Here is a 23,269-nt window from a genome sequence, read left to right on the forward strand (position 1 = left end):
CCCCAGCCTCAGCAAATACAGCCGGAGCCTCACTCTGCTTATCCTGCTGCAGAGGGAGCAGAGAGGGGAGGCCCCGCCAGGACCTGACCTCCTAAGGCCCTGCAATGCTTTTCAGCTGAGCCTTCCCTGGAGCAGGGTGTGGTAGGACCCCAGGGCCTCACAGCTCCTCCTATCCCCTCCCCCTCCTTCTGCTTCCTTGGATTTTCAGCAGGGCTGCCCAGAGGATTCAGGGGGCCTGGGGCAAAGCAATTTTGGGGACCCCTTCCATAAAAAGAAAGTTGCAATACTATAGAATACTATATTCTTGTCAGGGCTGCCCAGAGGATTGAGGGGGCCTGAGACAAAGCAATTTCAGGAGGCCCTTTCCATTAAAAAAAAAAGTTGTGTAAGAGGAGTCAGGATGAGCTGTACCCTGAATTATGGGAAGTGTGGAAAGAATGTCCGGAATGTGAAATCTCAAATATTTGCATAGGTACACCCAGCAAGGAGCCAGCAAGGAGCCTGGGAATGGTTAGTTTGACATTTCTGGGATCCCCAATTTCTTCATTATTGAGGCAGGATAAATAAAGTGTTGCCACCTGATTATGTGAACGAGGAACTAGGAGACTGCTTTATGACAGAAATGGCTCAATATAAATTAAATGACACCTGCTAGACAAGGGACGTGGGTTCCAAAACCCAGTGAATTGAGAAAGGTTGTGGTCAGGTATCTGTGCCTGGTGGTGCAGGCTTCTTTTGGAGCCAGAAGCACCAGTTCCACCCTTCTCTCCACTATGGAATGTCAGAGTTGCTTTTTTTATTCCCTTAAGAATCTAGATGCAGGTTGCTGAGCTGAACTCACTTTGGGCTAATGGTGCACTAGCACTGGGGCTCCCCTACTATGTGCTGAGATCACTAAGAGCTGAGATCACTAAGAGCTGAAATTACTGAGCTGGGAGCACTGAGTACTGTGCTAACTAGCGGGGGAGCCTGAAGCTATACTGCCTGCTGAACAGGCAGCTGGCGGAGTGGAAGCAGTTTGTTGGGGGATATGGCTGGAGCCGGTATCCACGGGACAGCTGGTGGACGCAGAAGATGGGCGTGACAGAGGTGGAGTAGCTGTGGGATGGGTGGAGCCACATGCCCACAGAGCGAGCGGAGCCGAGCAGTTTGCAGGGACAACTGGAGCAGTGACTCACGGGAGCAGCTGGTGGAGGTGGAGCAGTTTTGTGATGGGGGAATCCTAGGGCTGGAGGACGGGGAGCAGAGTCGGGAGCGGGCTGGTAAGGCGGAGGGCAGTTACGTGAGAAGGCGGAAAGGCAGAAGCCATGGAGACAAAGGCAGGGCCATTGGCCTAGGAAATAACCCACGTAGGTGCCCCTTTCACCGAACCAGCTGGGGAGAGGGACCTCTGACAAAATAGACCTCTTGAATTCCCCTGGGTGGTCACTGAACCAGACAGAAACACGTTTTGGGTTGGTTGGAGACTTGAGTGATTGGGAGAGACCTCAAGACCCCTAAGGGGAAAGGACATTGCCAAAATAGTCACTATGAGGTGTGGGTTGTTGTTTATGTTGGTTTGTGTTAATAATATTGGTACTCTGATTGGTTGTGGTGGTGGTTTTTCTTCTTCGCAGTTGGGTGGGCGACATTACCATTTAGATTTACGGTCGCCGTTTGTTTTTATTTAAAAAAAAAATTTCCGCTAACAAAATTATATAAAACGATAAAAAAAAAAACGAACACTCAGGAGAAGCGATGTATCCGTGTTGGCGAGAAGCAATGGGGAAGTGGTCTGTTGCTCTGCCTGGGCAAATGCTCCCAGAACACCACCCTGGAGGAAGAGTTGGGTAGACGTGCTTCATGCTAATAACATAGGATTGACGAGAGGCAGCTTTTCACAGTTGTTCTCTACAGATTTCCCGCTTGGATTGCTAATACTGGCAGACAGGGGCAGCCCAGGCCCAGCATTGCCAAGTGCTGCTTGGGGCGGCATGCCGCGGGGGGCACTCTGCCACCTCGCCAGGAGGGGAGAAGGGCAGGGCTGGTTGTGGACCTCTCCACTCACGCAGGCGTTCCTGCTTGAGGTTGTCCGCTGGTCCTGCGGCTTTGGTTTCTGGTGGGAGATTGTTTGTGCGTATTTGTCTTATTCTTCGTTGGAGCAGGCACGCCTGAGGAAGGTCCCACCAAGCGCGTATCAGCGATCGGCAGAGTGCCCCCCCGCGGCATGCCACCCGTTTGGGCACGAAATGTCTAAAGCCGCCGCCCCTGCTGGCAGATCATGTGATGTGCACTGCCCCTCCGCCAGCCCAGACACAGCTTTGGAAAGTCTTACTTCCCCTTGGCAAATTGTATTTTTAAAACACCCACCTCATGGCTTTTGCTAGGTGCAGCTGGCAAAGGTGTTCCCGTCACCAGTCTCTTTGTTCTACAGGGATGTTTTTCATGAATTTTTACTTTTTTAATCAACAGTTTTCCTTTGCTTGTTTTCTGGTTTTGAAAGGAAAAATTTTCCAGAACAAATTTTTGTCAAATGCCGACGGTTCCCTTTGTGTTGGGTGGTGAGGCCAAGGGGAGGGAAAGCCCACCCTGGGGCTGACCCGACCAAACGCTTCCTTATTTCAAAAACTGGTCAATGAAACATTTCAACACAAATTGCCAATAAAAAAAAAAATTCACAAAACACATCAAGTGCCCAAACTGAAACTAAACAGATTTTTACTTTTTCTCCATGATTTTTTTCCCCTTTGCTTTTTAACCAGCTGCTGAAAGACTCACTCTCACCTGGGGCGCTGAGAGCATTACGCTCTCTCGCTTCTGCTGGGCTGCAGCTTTCAAAGTGCTTTGGGCCAGGATTTTAAAGGTATGTGGGTGCCTAAATGCCTTTAAAAATCTTGCCCTTTGTTATTAGCCCAATTTTATAGATGGAGAAAGTGAGGCACAAAGCAGTGCTGTGATTTGCCCAAGATGAGATAGCAGACCAATGGCAAAGCTGGGCTAGAACTACAACACCCTATCGCTGAGCTACACTGCCCTTCACACAGACAGCCCTGCCGTGGCTCCATCTAAAGAAACAGGGCTGTGGGCCTATCCACGTGCATCACAGAAACTCCTTCTGTGCGTGTGTTGGTGGGGAGGTGGGTTGGGGGCATGCTGTCATTTGGCAGTACCATATTGCTTGACTGGGTCTTGGGTGTCACCCTGCCCTTGGCTGGTATTCTCATGCTCTCTTCCTGCTCTCCAAAGAAACTCTCCTCCATGTCACACCGTGTACTTGGCCAGGTTTCAACCCCAGCTGGCTAATCAGTAAAATCAGGAGCCACGCTAAACACAGGAACAGCCAGACAAACTAATGGGAGATCCAGACTTCACTCCTATGCAAAACCAGACATTTGGAAGAGAACCAGCAGCTCCACTGTCAAAGAAAGGCCTTTGGCCTTGAGCCAGGGGGCAGTTCCTGCAGAGAGAGTCAGGCTTTGTCCAGCCCGAAGGGATCAGTATCATCACCTAGTCTGACCTTGGGCAGAAAGTGGACAAGTGACTTTGCTATTGGCTGGGCATAGCACCCATGGCTACTGCCACTCACCTCAATGCCATTTTACTAGCTCCTGTTTCATGTTCCTCATGCTGGGTAATAACAGGAGAGGCCTCCTGGTTTCTAAAATCAAACTTAAGAGAACTAGTTGCTGAGTTGCTGCAACTGCAGCTGACATTCCAGCCATGTGCATGCAGACTGACTCTCGAGGGCCTCCTCCAAACTTTTCCCTCCTGCTCCCTGGGCTCCTCTCTCCGCCTTCCATGCAGGCTGCTACTCCAGAGCCCTGGCTTCTCTTCCTGACCTTGCCAATGACCTTGGGCAAATCCCCTTTGTTTCTCTTCCTGTTCACACTGTGACCGCTTTGGGGCAGGGCCAGGCTCAGAGAATTGCAGCTGGGAGGAAGATTATTGTGACAGTGTTTTCTCAATGAAAAGCAGCTTGTTGAACAATCCACATGTTTACACTAAAAAAACTGGTATCCTCTGATGCTGGCCAATGAAAACTCTTCAGTTCAAATAAAAAAAATATCTTTCATTCAGTTTAATTCAAACCAAAACGCCACCTTCTCAGTGTTTGTTGGGTCATCCCCCCCCTTTTGTGTTTTTGGAGGACAGGAGTGCAAAAAAGCCCCCAACCAAACAAATTATGTTTTGATTCCAATGGAAACAAAATTTTGACAAAAAAAATCCATCATATTGTGAACTTGTTTCACAGAAAATAACGGCCATTTCTCCACTAGCCCTGCTTGCACTGTGTTTGTGTAGGGCCTAGCAGAACAGGGCGTGACTGAAACACAAATAATAGACACGGCATTGACAGGACTTGTGGACGTGCCTGTGAATGGACATGACTCTTGCATACTCCCATGATTCTCCAGTGGCGATAGGGATGAAGGCAGCTGTGCCTGTGGGGGATGGGTGCAGAAGGGGGGGCTTGGGAGAGGGGCAGATGTTAGGGTGACAAAGGTGGGGAGAGAGAGAAGGGGGCCTGAGAGGGCAGGGGGAGTGGGAGACAAGTCCAGGCCTTATTCTGAGGCAGCAGTTTGGGGGAGCCCTGCTCCATGGGGGACATGCTCTGGGCAATGTAGGCAGAAGGAGCCAGGCTCATGGATATTCAGCTCAGAAATACTTGCCCACCCCATGGCAGTGCAGAACCTGACCCAGGTGGGGCTCAGAGGCCCCAGGTCCCTGCCTCATGCACAGGTTGGCCCTGTCTGATGTTTTGAAATGTTGGCAGGCCTGTGTGGAGGCATTGCTGCCAATTCCAGGGGCACCCTGCTGCAGGGAGACCCGGGCAATGCCCTAAAACAGCCAGTGAGCCATTTAAATGCACGGCCCAGGGCCTCTGCAGGCACCCAGAGGACTTTGAACTAAGCCCCTCACTCAGGTGTGGGCAGGAGCCTGCAGAACTGGAGCGGTTTCCCTGGAGGAGAGCGAGCTGCGAGGGGAGGGGGGCAGGCTCCTTTTAATAACAAAAGGGGAGTTTTCCAGGCGGGTTGGTTGGTTGACTTCAGCCCCCTCCTTGGCATGCACCAGCTCCAAGCTGTCTTAGCACCAGAGCCCACTCCCATCTCAGTAACACAGCCTAGGCTGGGGGGGACATGGGCTTGGAGTGGGACTGCGGAGACCAGGGCTCAATGTGTGGGGGGGTGGTCTACGCTGCTGCTCACTGCGGGGGAGAGGCGAGGGGAGAGGGAGCAAGGCACTTAGGGGTGTGCTCAGCCACTCCCACAGGGCAGAGGGGGAGGGGGAGGCTGCTCTTGCTCTCCCTGGAAGCTGAGCTCTTTTGAGAACCTGTGTCTAGGCTTCTCAGCACTATAACAACCTCGGGGGCATTAAGGGCTCATCCCCCACTGGCTGCAGGTGCTCAGGCATGCAGGGAGCCGGGCTGCGTGACACCTGGGCTGGAGCCCAGCGGAGGCGCTGCAGGGCGGTGTGCATAACATGCTGTTCTGGTCAGGGGTCCCAGGGGCTGCTTTGGCTGAGGGGCAGACGGGCACATGGAGGTTGATGCTGCAGCACCAGGGCCCAGAGCGTGGTGAGAGCTGTGTGGGAGAGGGGCCCTGGCGCAGCTCTTGCTGGCTGTTCCAGTGGTGCAGGCATGAGGTGGACAGCTCATGCTGTCCCCACTTCACTATCTGGTAGGTTGTCCAGCTCCTTCTCCAGTACCTGCCTGGGCTGCTTTCACTTGTAGCGAAGTGAAAGTGCACAGCCTGATGGAGGACCCTCCCCTCTCAGCAGCTGGACAGCCGAAAGCTCAGAGGCCCTGTGCTCTCCTGGGGCCGTTCTCCTGGAGAACAGCCTGGTACCAACCCTGGTGAGCAGGAGTGTTTTGCAGAATGACTGATCTGGTGCCTGTTTTCTCTGACTCTGTTTTCCCATCTCTAAAGGAGGTGCACTGGTCACATGGCTCCAGTGGCCAATGGCACAAAGTCATCCCAGGCAGCTGCAGTCCAGCGTCAGCATTGCCAATTTATTAAGGACTGTCGCCACCATTGTCTGTAGTCCAGGCTGGGACAATTCAGTGTCACACACTAGCAGCCGCCATGGTCCAGCCCCGGGACTCTGCTCCTTGCTTTCACTGTTGGCTCTGGCTCGCCACCCAGCTTAGCTGTCTGGGAAGATGTAGCTGTACTGATTTAAGATGTGCTCCACTATCTGGTTTTGGAAGACCATGTGCATTGCCATGTTTACTTCCTCGGTCTCTGGTCTCAGGAGAGTGGGGCCAAACACAATCGCCACGCTTTGCACAGACATCCGGTTCTGCTCCTTGTAGTCGATCACACTGGAGGGAGAAGGACAGCCAGTGATTGGAAACTGCCAGGGGCATCTCTCACTCTGATGAATGCTGCACCTGACAGGAATGGGCTGAGACCAGAACCATGCCTGGCGTGAATCCAGCACAGCATGGCAGTGCCAGGGGATCAGGGCTCAACAAGCAAAGGAAGGAACCCAGTGATCCCAGGGCTCATCCACTGTTTTCTGATGGGAAGTTGGGTTTTTGACTAAATGAATTTTTTCACAGGACATGTCTGCTTTCCACAGAAAAGTGAATGCCCGAAAACCAAAATATTTCAATGCAAAAATTCTGCTGCGATGTCTATAGGAGTTGTAATTTGGTTGCCTCAAGACCCCATTCTCTTCCAGCAGGAGGCTCCTCAACCACACTACAACTCCCATGATGCATCACAGCCAGGGACTCCCATTATGTACTGCCTCTTCTATTCAAGAGGGCAGACCACGATGCATTGTGGGAGAAGTAGTCCAACCAGGGAGCTTGGCCTATAGACAGGAGTCTACCAAATTTGTGGCCATGAAAATGGCATCACGGACTGTGAAATCTTGTCTTTTGTGTGCTTTTTACCCTACACTATAGGCAGTGCCACTGCCGGCAATAGGCAGAAGTAAGGGTGGCATGGTAGGCTATTGTCGCCCTTACTTGTGTGCTGCCTTAAGAGCTGGGTGGCCAGAGAGCATCAGCTGCTGGCTGGGCTCTCATCTCTGAAGGCAGCGTCGCCACCAGCAGCAGCACAGAAGTAAGGGTGGCAATACCACAAGCCCCCTAAAATGGGCTTGCAACCCCCTTTTGGGTTGGAACTCCCAGTTTGAGAAATGCTGCTTAGAAAATCACAGTTTTTGAGTTGGTCATGGCATAAATAGCAAATTTTGCAGACGTGTAACACATCCACAAAATTTGCTATTTATGCCATGACAAACCTTCGAAAAATGTCTGATTTCTCCATGATTTAAGTAGACCCCTACCTACAGAAGAGAAAGGGACCATAAATTATAACTCAATGAGGCACAAAATATTTTGGGTTTTGAACATAATTTTTTGCCATTCAAATTTTCACTGAAAAAGAAAAATATCGACATTTTCCACAGAACATTTCGCTACAACAATTGTTTTTTGTTTTTGCTCTAAGTAAAATCCCTCCTCCCCCTGCTTTCCACCCAACTCTGGCTGAGCATCCTGCAGCGGGAGAGGCTGTTAAAACCCAGAAGGGCGGGAGCAGTCTGCAGAGTCCCACAGCACAACAATTGAGCTGAGGAAGAACCTTATAAGGGGCATGGCCAGGGGAGTTTGGAAGGGTCTTCCAGGAGCCAAGGCTAAGACCAAGGGTGAAAATTCCCTCCCCGAGGAGACTATCAGGGAAAGGCACATGGGTACAAAGGAAACCAGCAGTAACTTAATTTTCTTCTCCCCTTCCAAGGTCCTGCCACTAGATTTGGCTTCCTCAGACTGCACTGTACTCTGGAAGATCTGCCCCAATATACCTGCCAAGGGTAGCACCAGGCCCCTACGGCCATGAGCACCATGCTGCCTTCTCTCCCCTACTCCAGTCCAGCACTATGGTACAGGGTGGCACGTGCTGGGATGAGTGCCTCATAACACTGCTAATGAAAGTCAAGGGAAAGGAAGTTGCACAGACCAGCAGGATTAGTGCTCAGGAAGGAGCAGTGATCTCTGGCCTCCCTTGCTCCTGATGGCCGTGTTCAGACATAGAGGAGAATTACATGAATGGCTGGGGACTGTGCAGATCAAAGCACGAAGATCCGTGCACATAGAGAGACCTGGGTATCAGGGCAAGAACTCACCGGCAGAGGTGTTGGAAGAGAACCTTCATGGTGTCATGGCTGACCTCAGGTAGGGAACACACCAGGTCACGGATGCACCTGCTGCGCTTCGCCTGGTCATGTATTTCTACAACCAGATGGAAAACCAGGTCATTCCACCTCATCAGGACTGGGCATCAGAGCACAGGGGTGGGAGACCCTGAACTAGGACTCAGGAGATCTAGACTGTCGTCTGGCTCTGCCACCGACTGGCCATGTGACCTCGAGGAGAGATGTGGGGCTGGTGCAAGTTGTCACAGCTCCATTGAAATTGCTGGAGCTATAGCGATTCCCACCGGGTGAGGATCTGCCCCTATGTGATTTGCCCAGGGACACCACCACCACCTCAGAGTTCCAAGGATAAATCCACTCATGCTCTTGCTGTGCTCAGACATTATGGGGGGTGGGACCGTCTGACAAGTAGCTAGATACAGAAATCACATCTTCCCCCCGGGAAACAAGTTGGCTGGTGCTACATCCTGGTCCAGGACAGCCTGTGGGCCAGAAATCATTTATCTCTGGTGTGGCTCTGGGTTTGCCATGCAGCCAATGAAAGGCTGTGACTGTACCAAGCTACTCCCATGAACAGCAGTTCAAACCCTGCCTGGACTCTCAGCCCACTGCTCTGGCACAAGTCACAGAACCCAGGCTGGGTCTGTTGGCCCACGTCCAAATCAGCCAGGCCTACCTCTCTGGCCTTGTAACTCAAACAGAGGCTGCAGAGGGCTTTAACCTTCCCTGTGCTTCTCATGCATCCTCCTCAACAAATCACAGCTCAGCTATGAAAGCAGAGCTGGTTGGATGGCTCCATAACACGGAGCCATTTTCAGAATGGCAAGTGTCCAGAATGGGGGTCTGTGCTGAGTGGGCACCAGCATTCTCAGTTCAAAAACCTATGATGTCTTAGCATGCGTCTGCATGGGGCAGGTGTAATTCCCCACCAAGCTCAGGTACACCACATGCACTAAAAAGGCTGGTTCACTGTGCGCAGCAGGCCGAGGCTCAGGCTAGCTGCCCCCTATTGTACTGGGGATACAAGAATCATAGAATGTCATGGTTGCAGGGACTAGGAGGTATCTAGTCCATCCCTACTCAAAGCAGGACAATCCCCAACTAATCATCCCGCCAGGGCTTGTCAAGATGACCTTAAAAACCTCTAAGGATGGAGATTCCACACCTCCCTAGGGAACCCATTCCACTGCTTCACCCCCTCTTAATGAAAGCTTTTCCTAACATCAATCTATACTCCCCCACTGCAACTTGAGACCATTATCCTTGTTCTGTCATCTGCTACACAGAGTGACAGCTAGATCATCCTTCTTGGAACTCCTTTCAGGTAGTTGAAAGCAGCTATCAAATGCCCCTCATTCTTCTCTTCTGCAGACTAAACAATCCTTCCCTCAGCCTCTCCTCAGAAGTCATGTGTCCAGCCCCTAATCATTTTTGTTGCCCTCCGCTGGACTCTTTCCAATTTTTCCACATCCCTTCTTGTAGTGTGGGGCCCAAATCTGGATCAGTACTCCAGATGTTTGAATAGAGAGGAATGATACATCCCTTCATCTGCTGCAATGCTCCTATTATACAGCCCAAAATGCATTAGCCTTCTTGCAACAAGGCACACTGCTGTACTCATATCCAGCTTCTCGTCCACTGTAACCCCTAGGTCCTTTCTGCAGCACTGCCCTAGCCATCAGTCCTACCTGTAGCAGTGCATGGGATTCTTCCATCCCAAGTGCAGACTCTGCACTTGTCCTTGTTGAACTTCATCAGATTTATTTTGGCTCAATCCTCTATTTTGTCTGGGTTCCCCTTATCCTATCCCTACCTTCCAGCGTATCTACAACTTTCCTAGTTTAGTGGTCATCGTTCAAACCTTGCTGCAGGGTGCAGTCCACGCCATCCTCCAGATCATTAATGAAGATATTGAACAAAACTGGCCCCAGGACTGACCCTTGGGGCACTCTGCTTGATACCGGCTGCCAACTAGACATGGAGCCATCGGGAATGCTAGCCCGAGCTGCCACTCATGCCTCTGTGTCCATGCTGCTATTTTTAGGTGCTATCTCGCAGAGAGCTAGTGCGTGTCTACCTACCCACACTGGATATCACATCTCCCAGTCACAGCATAACTGTACCAATAGGAGAGATCCCTTCAGAGTCTGCTCTTGTGTCTTGGCTGGGGAGATGGGGCCAGGCTTTGGGGCTGAACTGCGGAGTGAAGGGGCTCAGGAAATCCAAATGAGCACAGCCCTGCTGGGTGGAGGACTGGCCGCCACCCACACTGCAGGTATCAGACAGGCCGTAGCTTCTCTTGTCGCTTACTTATCGCAGTGATGAATTTGTCAAAGTAGCTGAATGGGAAGAGCGGCTCTGGCAGCTCCCGAAAGAAGAGCTTCAAAGCCCCCGTGATGACGTGGACATCCTCCCACCGGCCATCATCCAGGTCCAGATGTTCCTCTGTGGGAAGGAGGCAGGTAGGTTAGCCAATGTCTGATACTGGGGTGGGAGGGGCTTGCTCCATGCCATTTATGGATCTGTGTCAAGTCAGGCCGTCCTGGGCCCTGATGTGCACACATGTATGCAAGCTCAGGGCACAGAGGTGACTGTGCTCTTTGGTAGTCCAAAGGGGGAAGGAAGTGTCAGATACACATTTCTACCAGCGAGGGGCTTAGCCATTGGATCAAGCTACTGAAGGAAGGGGGAGAGTCTCTGACTCTTGATGTCTGCAGCTTCAGACTGGAAGATGCTTTAGCCACACACAAGTTACTGGGCTCAACATGGGGTGATGGGGCGAGGGTGTCTGGCCTGTGCTAGCAGGGGGTCAGCCTGGATGAATGGCCCATTTTGGCCTTAATCTCTGTGAATCCAAACAGGAGTAGAATGCTGGCCCTCCCTGGTGGAGCCCATTTCCTGGAAGTTGTCTCTGCATCACTGGAGACCTCACAGAGTTTAACAACAGAGGAGGATTAAATGTACAATTTACTGCCTGCAACCTCGTCAGCTCTCAGATGAAGCCAGGCTGGGTCTGCTCAGCACTCGGACAGGAGATCTCTAGAGAAACTCCAGGGGATGTTGGTGATCCATTAGCAGGCCAACTTCCCTCAGAGGGTGCGTCTACACTGCATCTGAGGTGCTATTTCCGCACGTGTAAACGTACACACTCCAGCTTTACCTGCACTAGCAAGGCTAAAAACATCAGTGTGACCACGATGGCACAGGCTCAGCAGAGACTAGCAATGCGAGTCCGTACGTAGGGTCCCCGGTCTGCTTAGACAGCCTGTGCCATCGTGTCTACATGGCTGTACTTAGCTGTGCGAGCACAGTTATGTCTACCAGTGTTGCACTCACTCCTTGGATTGCAGTGTAGATACACCCTGAGCCGGGACTGTCCTGTATCGGTGTGTGTTAAGGGTGCTGTGCTACGGAAGTGCTACATTTTTCAAGTGAGGTATAAAACCAATCTTCCCACCATGTGTTAGCCCCACAGCTCTTTCGATAGGAGGAACAGGGTTAACAGGGATCGCTAACTCCTGTAATCACACTGTCTCTTTAAATTCCTCATGGAGTTTCAATTGGATAATTTCTTCTTCACCTCCTGTCCCTAAACTGTTAGGCAGTAGTACAACTAAGCAAGTGACCAAATTCTACCCCAGAGGTGACTGCAATTCAATGATAGTTTAAGTGATCCCGGTATGTTGTGGGCAAAGTATCTAAAAAGTGCCTCTTTCTGTGTGTGTGCAGCTTCTAGTGCAGTCGGATCCTGATCTTCTGGGCGCTGTTGCAATCCACAGCTCACCTCCGGATGAACAGAGCCAGGGAGACGCTTCACTGCTGCAATACCTGACACTGATTTCTCCCCCAGTTCTTACAAACCCATCTGAAGGAGGGTCCTGCTGGTTCCACAGTGCTCATGAGGTGCGTCTGCTCGGCTAAGAGACAACTAAGGGACCACCTCCCTCCCCCTCAAATGATAACCCTTGGGCAGCTAAGAGGGAGGGAAGAGAAAAGGGAACAGAGCAGGAACAAGCTGCTTCTCCCATATTAGTCTGGCAAAACCCTTTAGTATCCACTTGGCAGGAGACTGCTCCGAGATCACCAATAGCCCCCTGTGGAGACTGGCTCACTTTGTGTGTTCAAACAAAACACAGGGCTTGGGGTGTGGGGCCCAGAGTCTATCCCACATTCTACTTGGCAGTTCTTACAACCAACACAGACTCATAGGGCAAAATCCTGCCCTCACTGAAGTCAGTGACAAAACTCCCATTGGCTTCAATGGGCACAGGATCTCAGCCACAGATTTTTAAGACTAGAAGAGACCATGAAGAGCTAGTCTGATCTCCTGTGTAACATGATCAGAAAGCCTCAGAGACATTGAGCCTGTTTCTCTCTCTTGCTCAAGGAGAAGTTGAGAGAAACGCCAGCCCTTAACACTCCAAGCGAGGAGGAACCCAGCGCACCCTTAGGGCAGTTGTTCCAATGCTTATTTACCTTTGCCATTAACAATGGGCACCCAATTTCCAGTTGGGGTTTTCTGTCTTCAGCCTCCGCCCACTGAACCTTGCTGTACTTTTGTCTGCAGGATTAAAGAGCCTTTGGCGCTCAGAAACTTTCACTCCTTTTGGGAGAAGCTCAATGTGCAGAGCTCTTCTAAAATGGGACCATATCTTGTGGTATCTAAATGGGAGCCGGCCCTTGGAGGCTGGGAGTAAAAAATTCTCTCTTAGCCTTCTCTTTCATAAGCTAGTTGGAGAGGGTAAAGAAGCTCTCTCTCCATGAGGCAGGTTTCCAGATTTTGAATCTAGAGCTGTTAAAACTCTGAATTTCTGTTCGGTGGGGAATTCTGACACTTTTTTTTTAAGTTAATTCCAACCTGGAATGAAAACTCAAATTTTCAGTTTCCATTTCCCGTTTCATTGGAAAACTCCCAACCAGCTGTTCTCGAATGATCCTTGTAACTCTTCTCTGAGCTCTCTCCAATTTTTCAACATCCTTTTTACCTTGGGGACACGCTATTCTGGTGACAAACGACCAACAGGCTCTCAAAGCATTACCAGTTTACCTGATTCTATATCTTCTCACCTTTCTAAATGAGAAAAAGATTTTAAAAAGTCAAAGGCTTGTTTTATTTAAAGACATTAGATGGTAAAAATCTGCAGCTAACCAGCTGAAAGCAGGCCTACCGTGGTCCACTTTGTAGCGCAGTTTCTGTATAGTTGCCAGATTTCCACTTATTCGATAAAGTCCATCAATGTCCAAACCTATTAGATCAGGGACCAAAACTACCAGTTAGTCACCCTGCAGCTGGACAACAGGAATATGCCAACAAGGAGCTGGAGAGACGCTGCGACAGAGATTCACACATAAAGCAAGCCCAGTGTGTAGAGAACGTCATGCCCCACAGGTGCTAGGAGGGCCAGCACTCTCCAAGGACGTGACAGATTTGCACAAGTGCTCATGCCTACTGCTGCATTTCCAGGGGTGCTCAGCATCCGACCTGCTTGGGAAACCTGGCCCAGGCTGCAGGTGCTAAACATTTGGAAGCGTGGCCCCAAGCTCTTTTGGGCCTCTGCCCTGTTCCTTACAAAGCGGAATGCAGTGGGGTACTCGAGAAGCAGGGGCCCTCCGAGCCCCAGACATGGCTCACACTTGCAGCCTGCCTTGGGGGAGGGAGCAATGCACTGGGATGCAGCGGTTGCGGCAGAAACTGAGAGGGGAGCAGGGCCACACAGATTCGAAAGAGAGAGTCAAGAAAAGCAGTTTAGAAACTGCTGTGCTGCTTTCTGTTCTGCTTCTCCTAGGGCCTACTTTTTAAGGTGGGAGGGTACATGCAGACACACCCTAACAGCTTGCTTTACAAACCCAGACTGAACCACGCCTCAAGATGAAGAATTCAGAAGCCAGATGCTAATAGCAATTAGCTGCTCCATTAGTCAGTTTGTGGGATGCTTCTTGGGAAACTAACCACCCCTGAGCCTGCAGCCACTTCTTGTAGCCCATCTAGGCCTGAGGGCACCAGCTAACGCTGGGAGGGGCTGCAGGGGCACAGATGGTGCAGTCAGGGCTGGTTACTCACTGCAGAAAGGGCTGTGCTTCCCCGAGGGCTGGGAGCCCTGGAGCATGGAAGGGGCTGGCTAGGGGCTCTCTCGCCCCCTGCTCTTTACTGGAGGATTTGGAGAGGATACCTCTGTGTTCCACCGTCTGGATGCACTGCTGCACAAACCACGGCACCGTACGGTGCTCCCGCTCACACAGCGCTTGCAAGGAGCAGCCAAACACTTGGTCTGAAAAACAAACCAACAAACCCAGACATTTAGGCAGGTAACTTGGGGCTCTGCCAGAGGATCAGGATGATTTGCCCCCCTGGATCGCCGGTTTGGGGACCTCAAACAGCTGTGCTGGGGGATAAGCTTTGCTTGTGGCTGCAAGGTTTGGGTTTCCTGGCTAGGAAGAAGGGTTTGTTCTTCTCGTAAGCACCCGCCCCTGAAAGCATCCCCAAAAGTGCCCCGCCCAGCCTGTACCTTTAATGTACCCTCGCTCCCGCAGGAACTGCAGAGGGGGCCGTTTCTGGAGGAGCTTTCGCAGCCTGTTCCGAACTTTGCTGGTGTCGCTCTCAGAGCCCAGGCTATAGGCCGCCGGCCCAGAGGCTGCGGGAGACAAGAGAGAGCATTTCACCGTGAGAGGCCCCAGCAGGGAGGAGACAGGCACCGTTCTGGGCACAGACAAGGAATCTCCCCCCACAGCCCCCAAATGGGCTGCTGACAGGATGCCTGGATGTAGCACAGCTAACTGCAGGAGCACTTCCCCTCCACTCCCAGCCACCCTGGCTTAGGGATGCCCTTTCCCTGGAGCTCCCCCTGCCGCCGACTCTCCAGGCAGGGAGAGCTGGGGATTGGCTGAGAGTTTCTGGGCAGCGGGTGCAGCAGCAGAGGAAGAAGAGGGTGTCCCCTATTTCCTGCTCTCCTCTGGGGGAAGCTCGATCCCTCGCACCAAGGGCCAAGGAGCAGGGGATTTCACGCACGCACAGTCTAGCTCTGTGGCGTCTGCGCAACATCTCTCTGCTGAAGTGCCCCTGGTTTTGAACGCAGGAGATTGCAGCAGGGATCTCAGAGCCCTTCAGGATGAACACCCAGGCCCTGCTATATGGGCTTGTTCCTGCCTCGGGTGCTAATCTGGCCCTTGTCACTTGGGGATCTGAGTCCCACGAACAGGGGTGGGTGCCCCAAGGGCACGTCCCTGCCCAGCTGCAGGTGCCACACATGGGCTTCTCTCTCTCTGCCCACCTGCCTGCTGGGAGACACAAACTCCGGGCAAATGGACTTGTCCATCACCCCCCATTCACTGCCTCTTGCAGCCTCCCCCAACCCCTAACTAGCACCATCCTTCTGCATCGCCACCCCACGGCCATCACAGCTGACCAGCTCCCAGAGGCAGTGCTGGGGGGGGACTGTAGCCACCCCAAAATTTGGCTTAGCCCTCCCGGTAGGTCCCCTCCCTGCACAAAGGCCAAACATTACACAGAAGTAAGGGTGGCATGGTATGGCATTGCCACCCTTACTTCTGCAGTTCTGCACAGCCCCCCTAATTTTCGGTCTAGTCCACCTCAGCCCCTCCCCACTGGAAAGAGGCTGGCGCTGTCCCTGCCAGCTCCCCACTCTGGTCTCAGTCTGCCTGGGTGACCAGCTGCACTGCCCCTCTTTGCTTTATACCAGAAAGAAAACTCTATGTTAGAGAGAGTCCTGTTGCGGGGATGTTACCACCCCAAGGCTGGTGCTGCCAGGTGCCAGCACCGTCCCTGCCCACTGAACCCCATTCTCGTTCCGCTCTCATGACAGGCAGCCAGAGGAGATGGGGGACCCAGCTCGCATTCATGTTGCCATCTGTGCCCTTCAGCCAGCTTGCCCTGCAATGCACGGGGCATGCTGTGGGGCCGATGCTGCACCTGCTCAGGCAGTACATATGGGCTGTATGCAAGTCTCCAAGGCAGGGGGAGAATTTTCCAAGTTACAACCACCCTACACTGCCCCACTGCAAGGCCTGGGCAAGTGGGGGTTGGGAACAGCCATAGAACTTGGGGTTCCCGAGATCAGGGGCTGCAGAGCCACCCCATGAAGGCTGCTTTATGTAGAGGCTGCTCTAACTTGCCCAAGAAGCCATTTGGCCCAGGCTCCAGGTGGTGAGCACTCCCACACCTTCTGGGCTGTGTCCCAGCACAGAACCTGGCCCTCCGCCTTCGCTGCATGTTACTAGCGCATCTACACTGCTGCTCAGCTGCACCTTACCAAGGGACATTGGGTAGTTAATGCAGCTCTGCCTGGACTGAGCTGAGCAGACAACGAGCTCGGTGGCAACACAACCAGCAGCTCCCAGGCAGACTCGGCCTGGAGGCTGCGCCAGAGCAGACCCCTGGGCTGCTCCCAAGCAGGCTGCCCTGCTCAGATCCAGGGCCGGACCTGGCTCTTTTGCCACCCCAAACAAAAAAACCCAACCTGCCACCCAGCTGGAGCAGCAATGGGGGGGTGGGGGCGGGAAACCAGCCTGCCTCCTGGCTGAAGCAGCAAAGGCGGGTGGGGGGGGGGAAAGAACCTGCCACTCGGCTGGAGCAGCAGTGGGGGGCAGGAAACCAGCCTGCCGCCTGGCTGGAGCAGCAAAGGGGAGAGGGAGCCTGAAACAAACCTGCCAGGTGCCGGAACAGCGAAGGGAAGAAAAAATGAAAAAACAAAAAGAAAAAAAATCCCTGCGGGGCAGCGGGAGCGCGGGTGCAGGGGGACTCCCTGCCCTGCAGACCCCGGGCAGTGGTGTGCACACCGTAGCTAGTGGGGGGGGAGGGGGAGAGAGAGAAGGGGGCAGCCAGGGTTTCCTTAAGCGGGGTGCTCGCCATGCGACCCCTCCCGCTGCACCGCCTGCTGGGAGGGCTCCGGTGGTCAGGCAGGGAAGGACGTGGGCTGCTGTGCCGGGCTTGCTGCAGACCTGGCACCGCTCCCAGCAGCTCCCCTCCTCCACGCCATTGCCCCCTACAGGGTGGCAGGAGCAGTAAACCAAAAGAAAAAAACCTGCAGGGACAGCAGAAGCGGAGCAGCACGGAAAAAAAAAAAAGGTTTGGACGAAATTTGGAATTTGCCGCCCCAAGCACCAGCTTGCTCAGCTGGTGCCTGGAGCCAGCCCTGCTCAGATCTCATCCACTCACCTGGATTCTTTTTGTCTTCATCTTTGTTGTTTCCCAGTCTCTCCTTGGCTCCAAAGTCCCCAACATTTCCATTCTCATCGTGAGTAGGAAAGTCTGTGGACTGAGGGAGACATGGCATCAGATTGCTTTTGTCCCATCAAGGCCCCGAAGGAGCTTAGAGGTGTGGGAGGCGCGGTGCTTTCCCGTAGCCTGCGAGACACGGCTGACGAGGTTGGGAGGGAGACAGCGGATAATGCAAAAATTACCCCCACCCCCACACACAAGTGATGGGCCACAAATCAGTCTGAACACAACAGATCCTTGGACTGTCAGCTCTTTGGGGCAGGCACAGGCTTTTGTTCTGTGTTTGTGCAGCACCTGGTGCGCTGGGGTCTGGGACCTAGCGGCTACTGCAGTGCAGAGGATGCAACTGCAGCAGGAGCCAACCTGAAACTTTGCTCAAAATTCAAATTTTTTTGAGGTTGGGGTAAGAAAGACACCAATCCCGCCGTGCTGCGTTCCCAGGGGGACAGCAGTTGGCAGAGTGTTTCTAGCAGCCAAAGTGCTGTAAATCTTGTGAGAAAGCTGGTCCCAGGATGCCGATGCCAGATCCTAAAGACGAAACCTCCAGGAGGGGACAGAGCTGAGCAGAAGATGGGCATAGAAGGGAAAGTGAGGCTGAGCAGAGAGCTGGACTGGAGAAGGGGGTCAGGGTAGGACCAGTGTCAGTGCTGAGGATGGGGGCGTGGTGTGTAACCCACCTATCTGGGTCTCTGTCCCCGTCTGGGGGCTGGACTGTGTAAAAGGTCTTCTGAACAAAGGGGCCTGATCCTGGAACTTTAGCCCAGAGCTCCTGCTGGTTGGCCCAGAGGTTCTGGGTTTAGGCTCCTGCCAGGGCTAGTGCCTCGAGAAAGCTCTAACAAAACGCCCAGAGAAGCCCCTCTCACCAGTCTGCTGATGTTGTCAGCGATTGTCTTCTGCCACGTGGCCACAATGGGCTCAGAGTCGTGCTGGATCAAGAACTCGGAACCGTCGCGGGTCTTTAGCTGAAAGAAGCAGCATGGGAGTTATTGGGGCAAAACAGGCGCCGTGCAGCCCCCAATGTGACAGCCCTCCAGAGGGTCCATAGGGGAGGAAGGGCAGTTTCCTTCCACGGCACAACAGCGATCAGGCACCAGTGGGCTGGGCTGAGACAGGGCCCCTGCTGTTGGCCTTGACTTCTGTTCAATTTTACAGCTCAGGTCTCTGCTCCTTGGGCCAGGGGTGGCTCCAGGCACCAGCACGCCAAGCGCGTGCCTGGGGCAGCAAGCCATGGGGGGCGCTCTGCTGGTCACTGTGAGGGCGGCGGGCAGGAGTGTCCGCTGGTCCCACGGCTTTGGCGGACCTCCCACAGGCGTGCCGCTGAATCCGTGGGACCAGGGACCTCCCACAAGCAAGCTGCCGAATCCGCGGGACCGGGGGCCTCCTGCAGGCGTGCCTGCCTGCCATGCTTGGGGCGGCAAAATACCTAGAGCTGCCCCTGCCTTGGGCACCCCAAATTCCCATTGACTCAGACCACATAGAATCTCAGAGCTGGAAGGGACCTCAGGAGGTATCTAGTCCAACCCCCTACTCAGGGCAGGACCAATCCCCAGATCCCTAAATGGCCCCTGCAAGGATTGAGCTCATAACCCTGAGTTTAGCAGGCCAATGCTCAAACCACTGAGCTATTCCTCCCCCCCAGGCTCAGCCATTGTCTTCAGTGCTCACAGGTCCTGAGGGAAAGATGCCTGGCTTCTAGGGGCGGATCCTTTGCTCGTGACTCCCTCAGACTAAGCCCTGGCTCTGCACTGTGGTCTCCCCCTGTATTTAATTGCATCTCTAAACTGTCTCTGCAGCAGGAGTCTTCCAGCTCTGCCCGCAACCTGGCCAGGCAGGCGGGGTTTTGTGATCGCTGCTCCTGACTGGCTAGAATTGTGATCCCAGCATGCGTCACCTCGCCCTGGTCTGTCTCATCCACCTGTTGTGAGCTCCTTGGGTGGGGGCTGCCACGTGCTCTGTATACGCAGCCCCCAGTATGGTGGGACTTAGCTGGCCAACCCCTCTGTGCTACTGCAGTAGAAGTGTTCCCTAACAACCAACCCCTGGCTTGGTTTGCTCAATGCTGCAGCCCAAACAAACAGCAAGTCCCATCTCAGTTCCATCCACTGTCCCGTTGTGCAGGCGTGAAGAGTTACTGGCTGGCAGTTTCCTTTCCAATGAAAAGCCCGAAAGAGCCGGGATTTGGCCGTCCTGGCTGTCCCAAAGTAGCCTGCTGTCTGCACTGGCAAAGGGGGCAGCCCGTACTGCCCTGCTGTGTGCAGAGAGGGGCCCTGCTGGCGGAGCTCAGAAGGGGAAGCAGACACCACTTTTTAATTCTCCCTTTCCCCTGAAGTCCGGCTGCCCCTCAGCAATAGCACATGGCCCCTGGCCACTCACGTCTTATTTAAAAGATACACTGGGCTTGCTGAAAAGCAGCCAGTGGAGGGTTATGCAATGGCCAGGGAGGCCTGGCGTGCTCGCCCTGGTGTAACTGTGTCCATTGTGGATATGATCCCCATGCGCCTTACAGTTACACTGGCACAACCCCTAGCATGGCCGCACTTACGCTGGAATAACAGTGCCTAACACCTGCATAGCTCATTCCCCATCCTGCGGGTCTGGCTATCCCAGGAGAAGTGCCTTTATCTCAGGATAACTGCGTCCACACTGGGGTGGGAGGGGGCCTGTACATTTTAGTTCCACCAGGCCAACTTGGGTGCATAGTCAAGGCCTGGAGTCGTGACAGGGAACGTGAAGTGGCCATTAGCCCACATAGAGCAGCCAAATCAGCAGCCAGCATGCAGGACACTAAAGAGACACAGGTGAGGGCCGTGTGTGCACGTGCCAGAGATTATCTGACTCCAGAACACACCAGCCAGAGGGGGCATCAGCTCCTGGGTGCAAACCACGGGCCTGCACAAAGAGGCTCTGTTCTCACCAAGCCTCAGGACCTTCCTGGGGTCTTGTCCACACAGAGTCGAACCAGTTTAGTTACAGGTGTAAATTTTAAACCTGTTCCATTAAACCCCTGCCACCCCCTGCGTGGATACTCTAGCACCAGTCAGATAAGGCCTTGGTATAGTTCATCCTGCCTCAGTGCTGGGGGATGGGAGTAGATGACGTCCCAAGATCCCTTTCAGCCCTGCATTTCCTTGATTCTAAGGCCTGGTCTACAGTACAGTGTTTGGCTGGCAGAGCTTTGCCAGCTAGGAGCAGGGCTGGATTAACTCTCCTGTGGGCCTGGGGCTATTAGATTTTGTGGGGCCCCTGTATACATGTCTTTTTCCTAATTTAAAACAAAATGATCACAATTATGGCATTGAGGCTATTAACACTGTACTAAACGTGCCTTTTAATTAACATAAAGCCATTTTGTGGTTACAGTTTAGTCTTAAAACACGTAGAATATAGTTAAGTTAATTCAAAATAGCCGACTCCTTACCTTAGAACAGCTGTTATATTAGTTGTTTTCTGGGAGAGAGTTTGTTGCAGGAGGGAATTCTGACCTGGGGTAGGGGATTGGGATGCAGGAGAGGGTGGAGGGTCTGGGAGGGAGCTTGGGTGCAGGAGGGGATTCTGACCTGCAGCACGGGATTGGGGTGCAGAAAGGGGTGTGAGGGGCAGGCTCCGACCGGGAGGCGCTTGCCACAGGTGGCTCCTGGCCAGCAGCGCAGCAGGGCTCAGGCAAGCTGAGCTGCCTGCCTGCCATAGCCCCATGCTGCTCCCAGAAGCGGCTGGCTACTGGCATGTCTCTGTGCGCCTCTGTGAGGACGGGGACAGTGTGTATCCGTGCTCTGCCTGCACCCGCAAGCGCCGCCCTTGCAGCTCCCATTGGCCAGTTCATTGCCCCCCCCGGCCAGGGGCTGCAGAGACGTGCAAGCAGCCGGCCACTTCCAGGTGTGGTGGGGGGCCATGGCATGCAAGCAGCCTGCCTGAACCCTGCTGCGCCGCTGGACTTTTAGCATACCGGAGATCACAATGACTAGCAGAGGCTCCAGGATCACGATCGATGGGTTGGTGACCACTGAATTGTCTATAATTATGGATTTATTTTGGTGGGGCTCCCCTTAGCCTGAAGCCCTGGCCTGCGGCCCCTAAAGCCCCTGCATTAATCCGACCCTGCTTAGGAGTGTTAAAACAATCACTCCCGCTTCCCGACATGGCTACGCCAGCCAACCCCTGGTGCAGACAGAGCTATACCCCCAAAAGAGTGCTTCTCTCACCGTAGCTAATGGCATTTGGGGAGGTGGTGCAGCTATGCTGGGAGAAGAACTTCTGTTGTCTTATGCTGTGTCTACACTAGAGGGTTCTGCTGGCACAGCTATACTGCCCTCTGTAGTGTAGACATGCCCTTAGATTCCGATCTAGCAGTGCCTTACCTCAGGGCTTGTCAACACTACAGTGCTTTGCTGACATTGCCACTCCAGCAGAGTTGCTCGTGGATATGTAGCAAATGGAGCTCCTCCGTCGGCATAGCTACATCACCTCCCTGAACACCCTTGTTTCAGCATTGTTGCATCTACACCAGGGGCTTTGCTGGCAGAGCTGTTGGCTGGGGCACGGGGGTGATTGTGTAATGCAGACTAATCATAAATCATTCAGGAACACAGGGTCAGCTTTACAGCAATTCCCCCGATTCCTGGGAATCGGGCCCTGCACCTAAGAGGGCCCCATAGCATCCGTAAGAGGGCCCCGCACCCTCTGCCAAAGTGCCGCCCGAAACAGCGGCAACTGATTGAGTTGCCGCCGAATTGCCACCACTATCTTCAGCGGCAGCTCAATCACTGCTGCTGTCTTCGGCGGCATTTCAGTGGCAGCTCTTTTGAATCGGGCCCCACACATCCTAAAGCTGGCCCTGCAGGAACAGGGTTCAGCTAAACCAAAATAAACCACCCTTAAACCCAAGTAAGCCTCTACACATGGTCTGCGTGGGTTTAACTAACCCAGTTTGCACATGGACCAGGCCTTGGCGTTTCCAGTGGTTTTAGCCTCTTTACCAAGGCCACATATCTCTCCCCAACCTGGCCCTGCAGTTCTGGGGAACCACCAAAGCCGCGCTGCATTGAGCGGACTCACCTCCAGAACGTTCTTCTTGCTGGATTTCTCTTTGGGAGCCCAGGACACAGCAGCTCCCCGCAGATCCACAGTATGCTCGGGCGTGGTCAGCATGGAAGGGTGTTTCTGGGGGAAGGAAAGAGGATGGTCACGCCCAGGGAGACACTGGGCTCTGTTCAGAGGAGCAGAGCAGCGAGGCTGTCGCAGGGTGGAGAACATTTGCTCTATGTGAGCTTTAAAACCAGCCATGTCTGTCCATGGCATTTCCACTAGGCTCAGAGCTGGAAGTGGGTGGACCGAGGCAGGTACAGCCAGCGCTGTCCTGCCCACCTGCCATCAGCCCTCTGGTGTTGTTGCTGCCAGGGACACAGGTCTCTCTCTATAGGCAACGTGGCTGCAGGTATGAAGGGGAACCCAGCCTAGTGCCAGACCCAGCACAAGGTGGCTAGAACCCTGGATGAGAGGACCCCAGTCAGCTCCTCCTTCCATCTGAGCTGGCAGAGGGCAGCCCCTCTGCACTCCAACGGCCATCAGGGGTGCTAGCCAATGGAGACAGGCCCAGGAGGAGTCAGGCCATGCCATGGGAACACAGAGCAGGGATTAAAATCTAGGCCTTTCGGCTCCCAGCCACCGAGTGCCTCTTGCAGGACACCTCACCCGGAGTCAGTTGGACCAAAACAAGCCGATCAGAGGTTAATACGGTTTCATTCCATTGGCGGCTCAGAGTGTTGATTGGGCCTGCAGCATAACTGCTGCATCACTGAGCCCAAGCAGGCAAAGATCATGAGTCAGGCTCCAAAAAACCATCCGGACTGGCTTAAAAACCATGAGTTTAAAATACTAATACTGCTATAGGGT

General features: G+C 53.4%; 1 protein-coding gene across 3 annotated transcripts in view; it reads right to left on the bottom strand.

Annotated features, from left to right (window-relative positions):
- Positions 1-2,671: 2,671 nt before the first annotated feature.
- Positions 2,672-23,269, bottom strand: part of ARHGAP27 (Rho GTPase activating protein 27) — a 78,888-nt gene continuing 58,290 nt past the window's right edge. For all 3 annotated transcript variants that reach the window (XM_032784032.2, XM_032784030.2, XM_032784033.2), the window contains 9 exons: positions 22,433-22,537; positions 18,244-18,342; positions 17,318-17,417; positions 14,652-14,777; positions 14,316-14,414; positions 13,314-13,391; positions 10,456-10,590; positions 8,116-8,221; positions 2,672-6,301 (listed from right to left, as the gene is read on the bottom strand). In XM_032784032.2, the coding sequence (XP_032639923.1) occupies positions 6,124-6,301; positions 8,116-8,221; positions 10,456-10,590; positions 13,314-13,391; positions 14,316-14,414; positions 14,652-14,777; positions 17,318-17,417; positions 18,244-18,342; positions 22,433-22,537 (1,026 nt within the window). In that variant the 3' untranslated portion in view covers positions 2,672-6,123. The remainder of the gene's footprint in view (positions 6,302-8,115; positions 8,222-10,455; positions 10,591-13,313; positions 13,392-14,315; positions 14,415-14,651; positions 14,778-17,317; positions 17,418-18,243; positions 18,343-22,432; positions 22,538-23,269) is intronic.

Source organism: Chelonoidis abingdonii, chromosome 21 (genome assembly GCF_003597395.2).
Source record: "Chelonoidis abingdonii isolate Lonesome George chromosome 21, CheloAbing_2.0, whole genome shotgun sequence".
NCBI classification, from domain to species: Eukaryota; Metazoa; Chordata; order Testudines; family Testudinidae; genus Chelonoidis; species Chelonoidis abingdonii.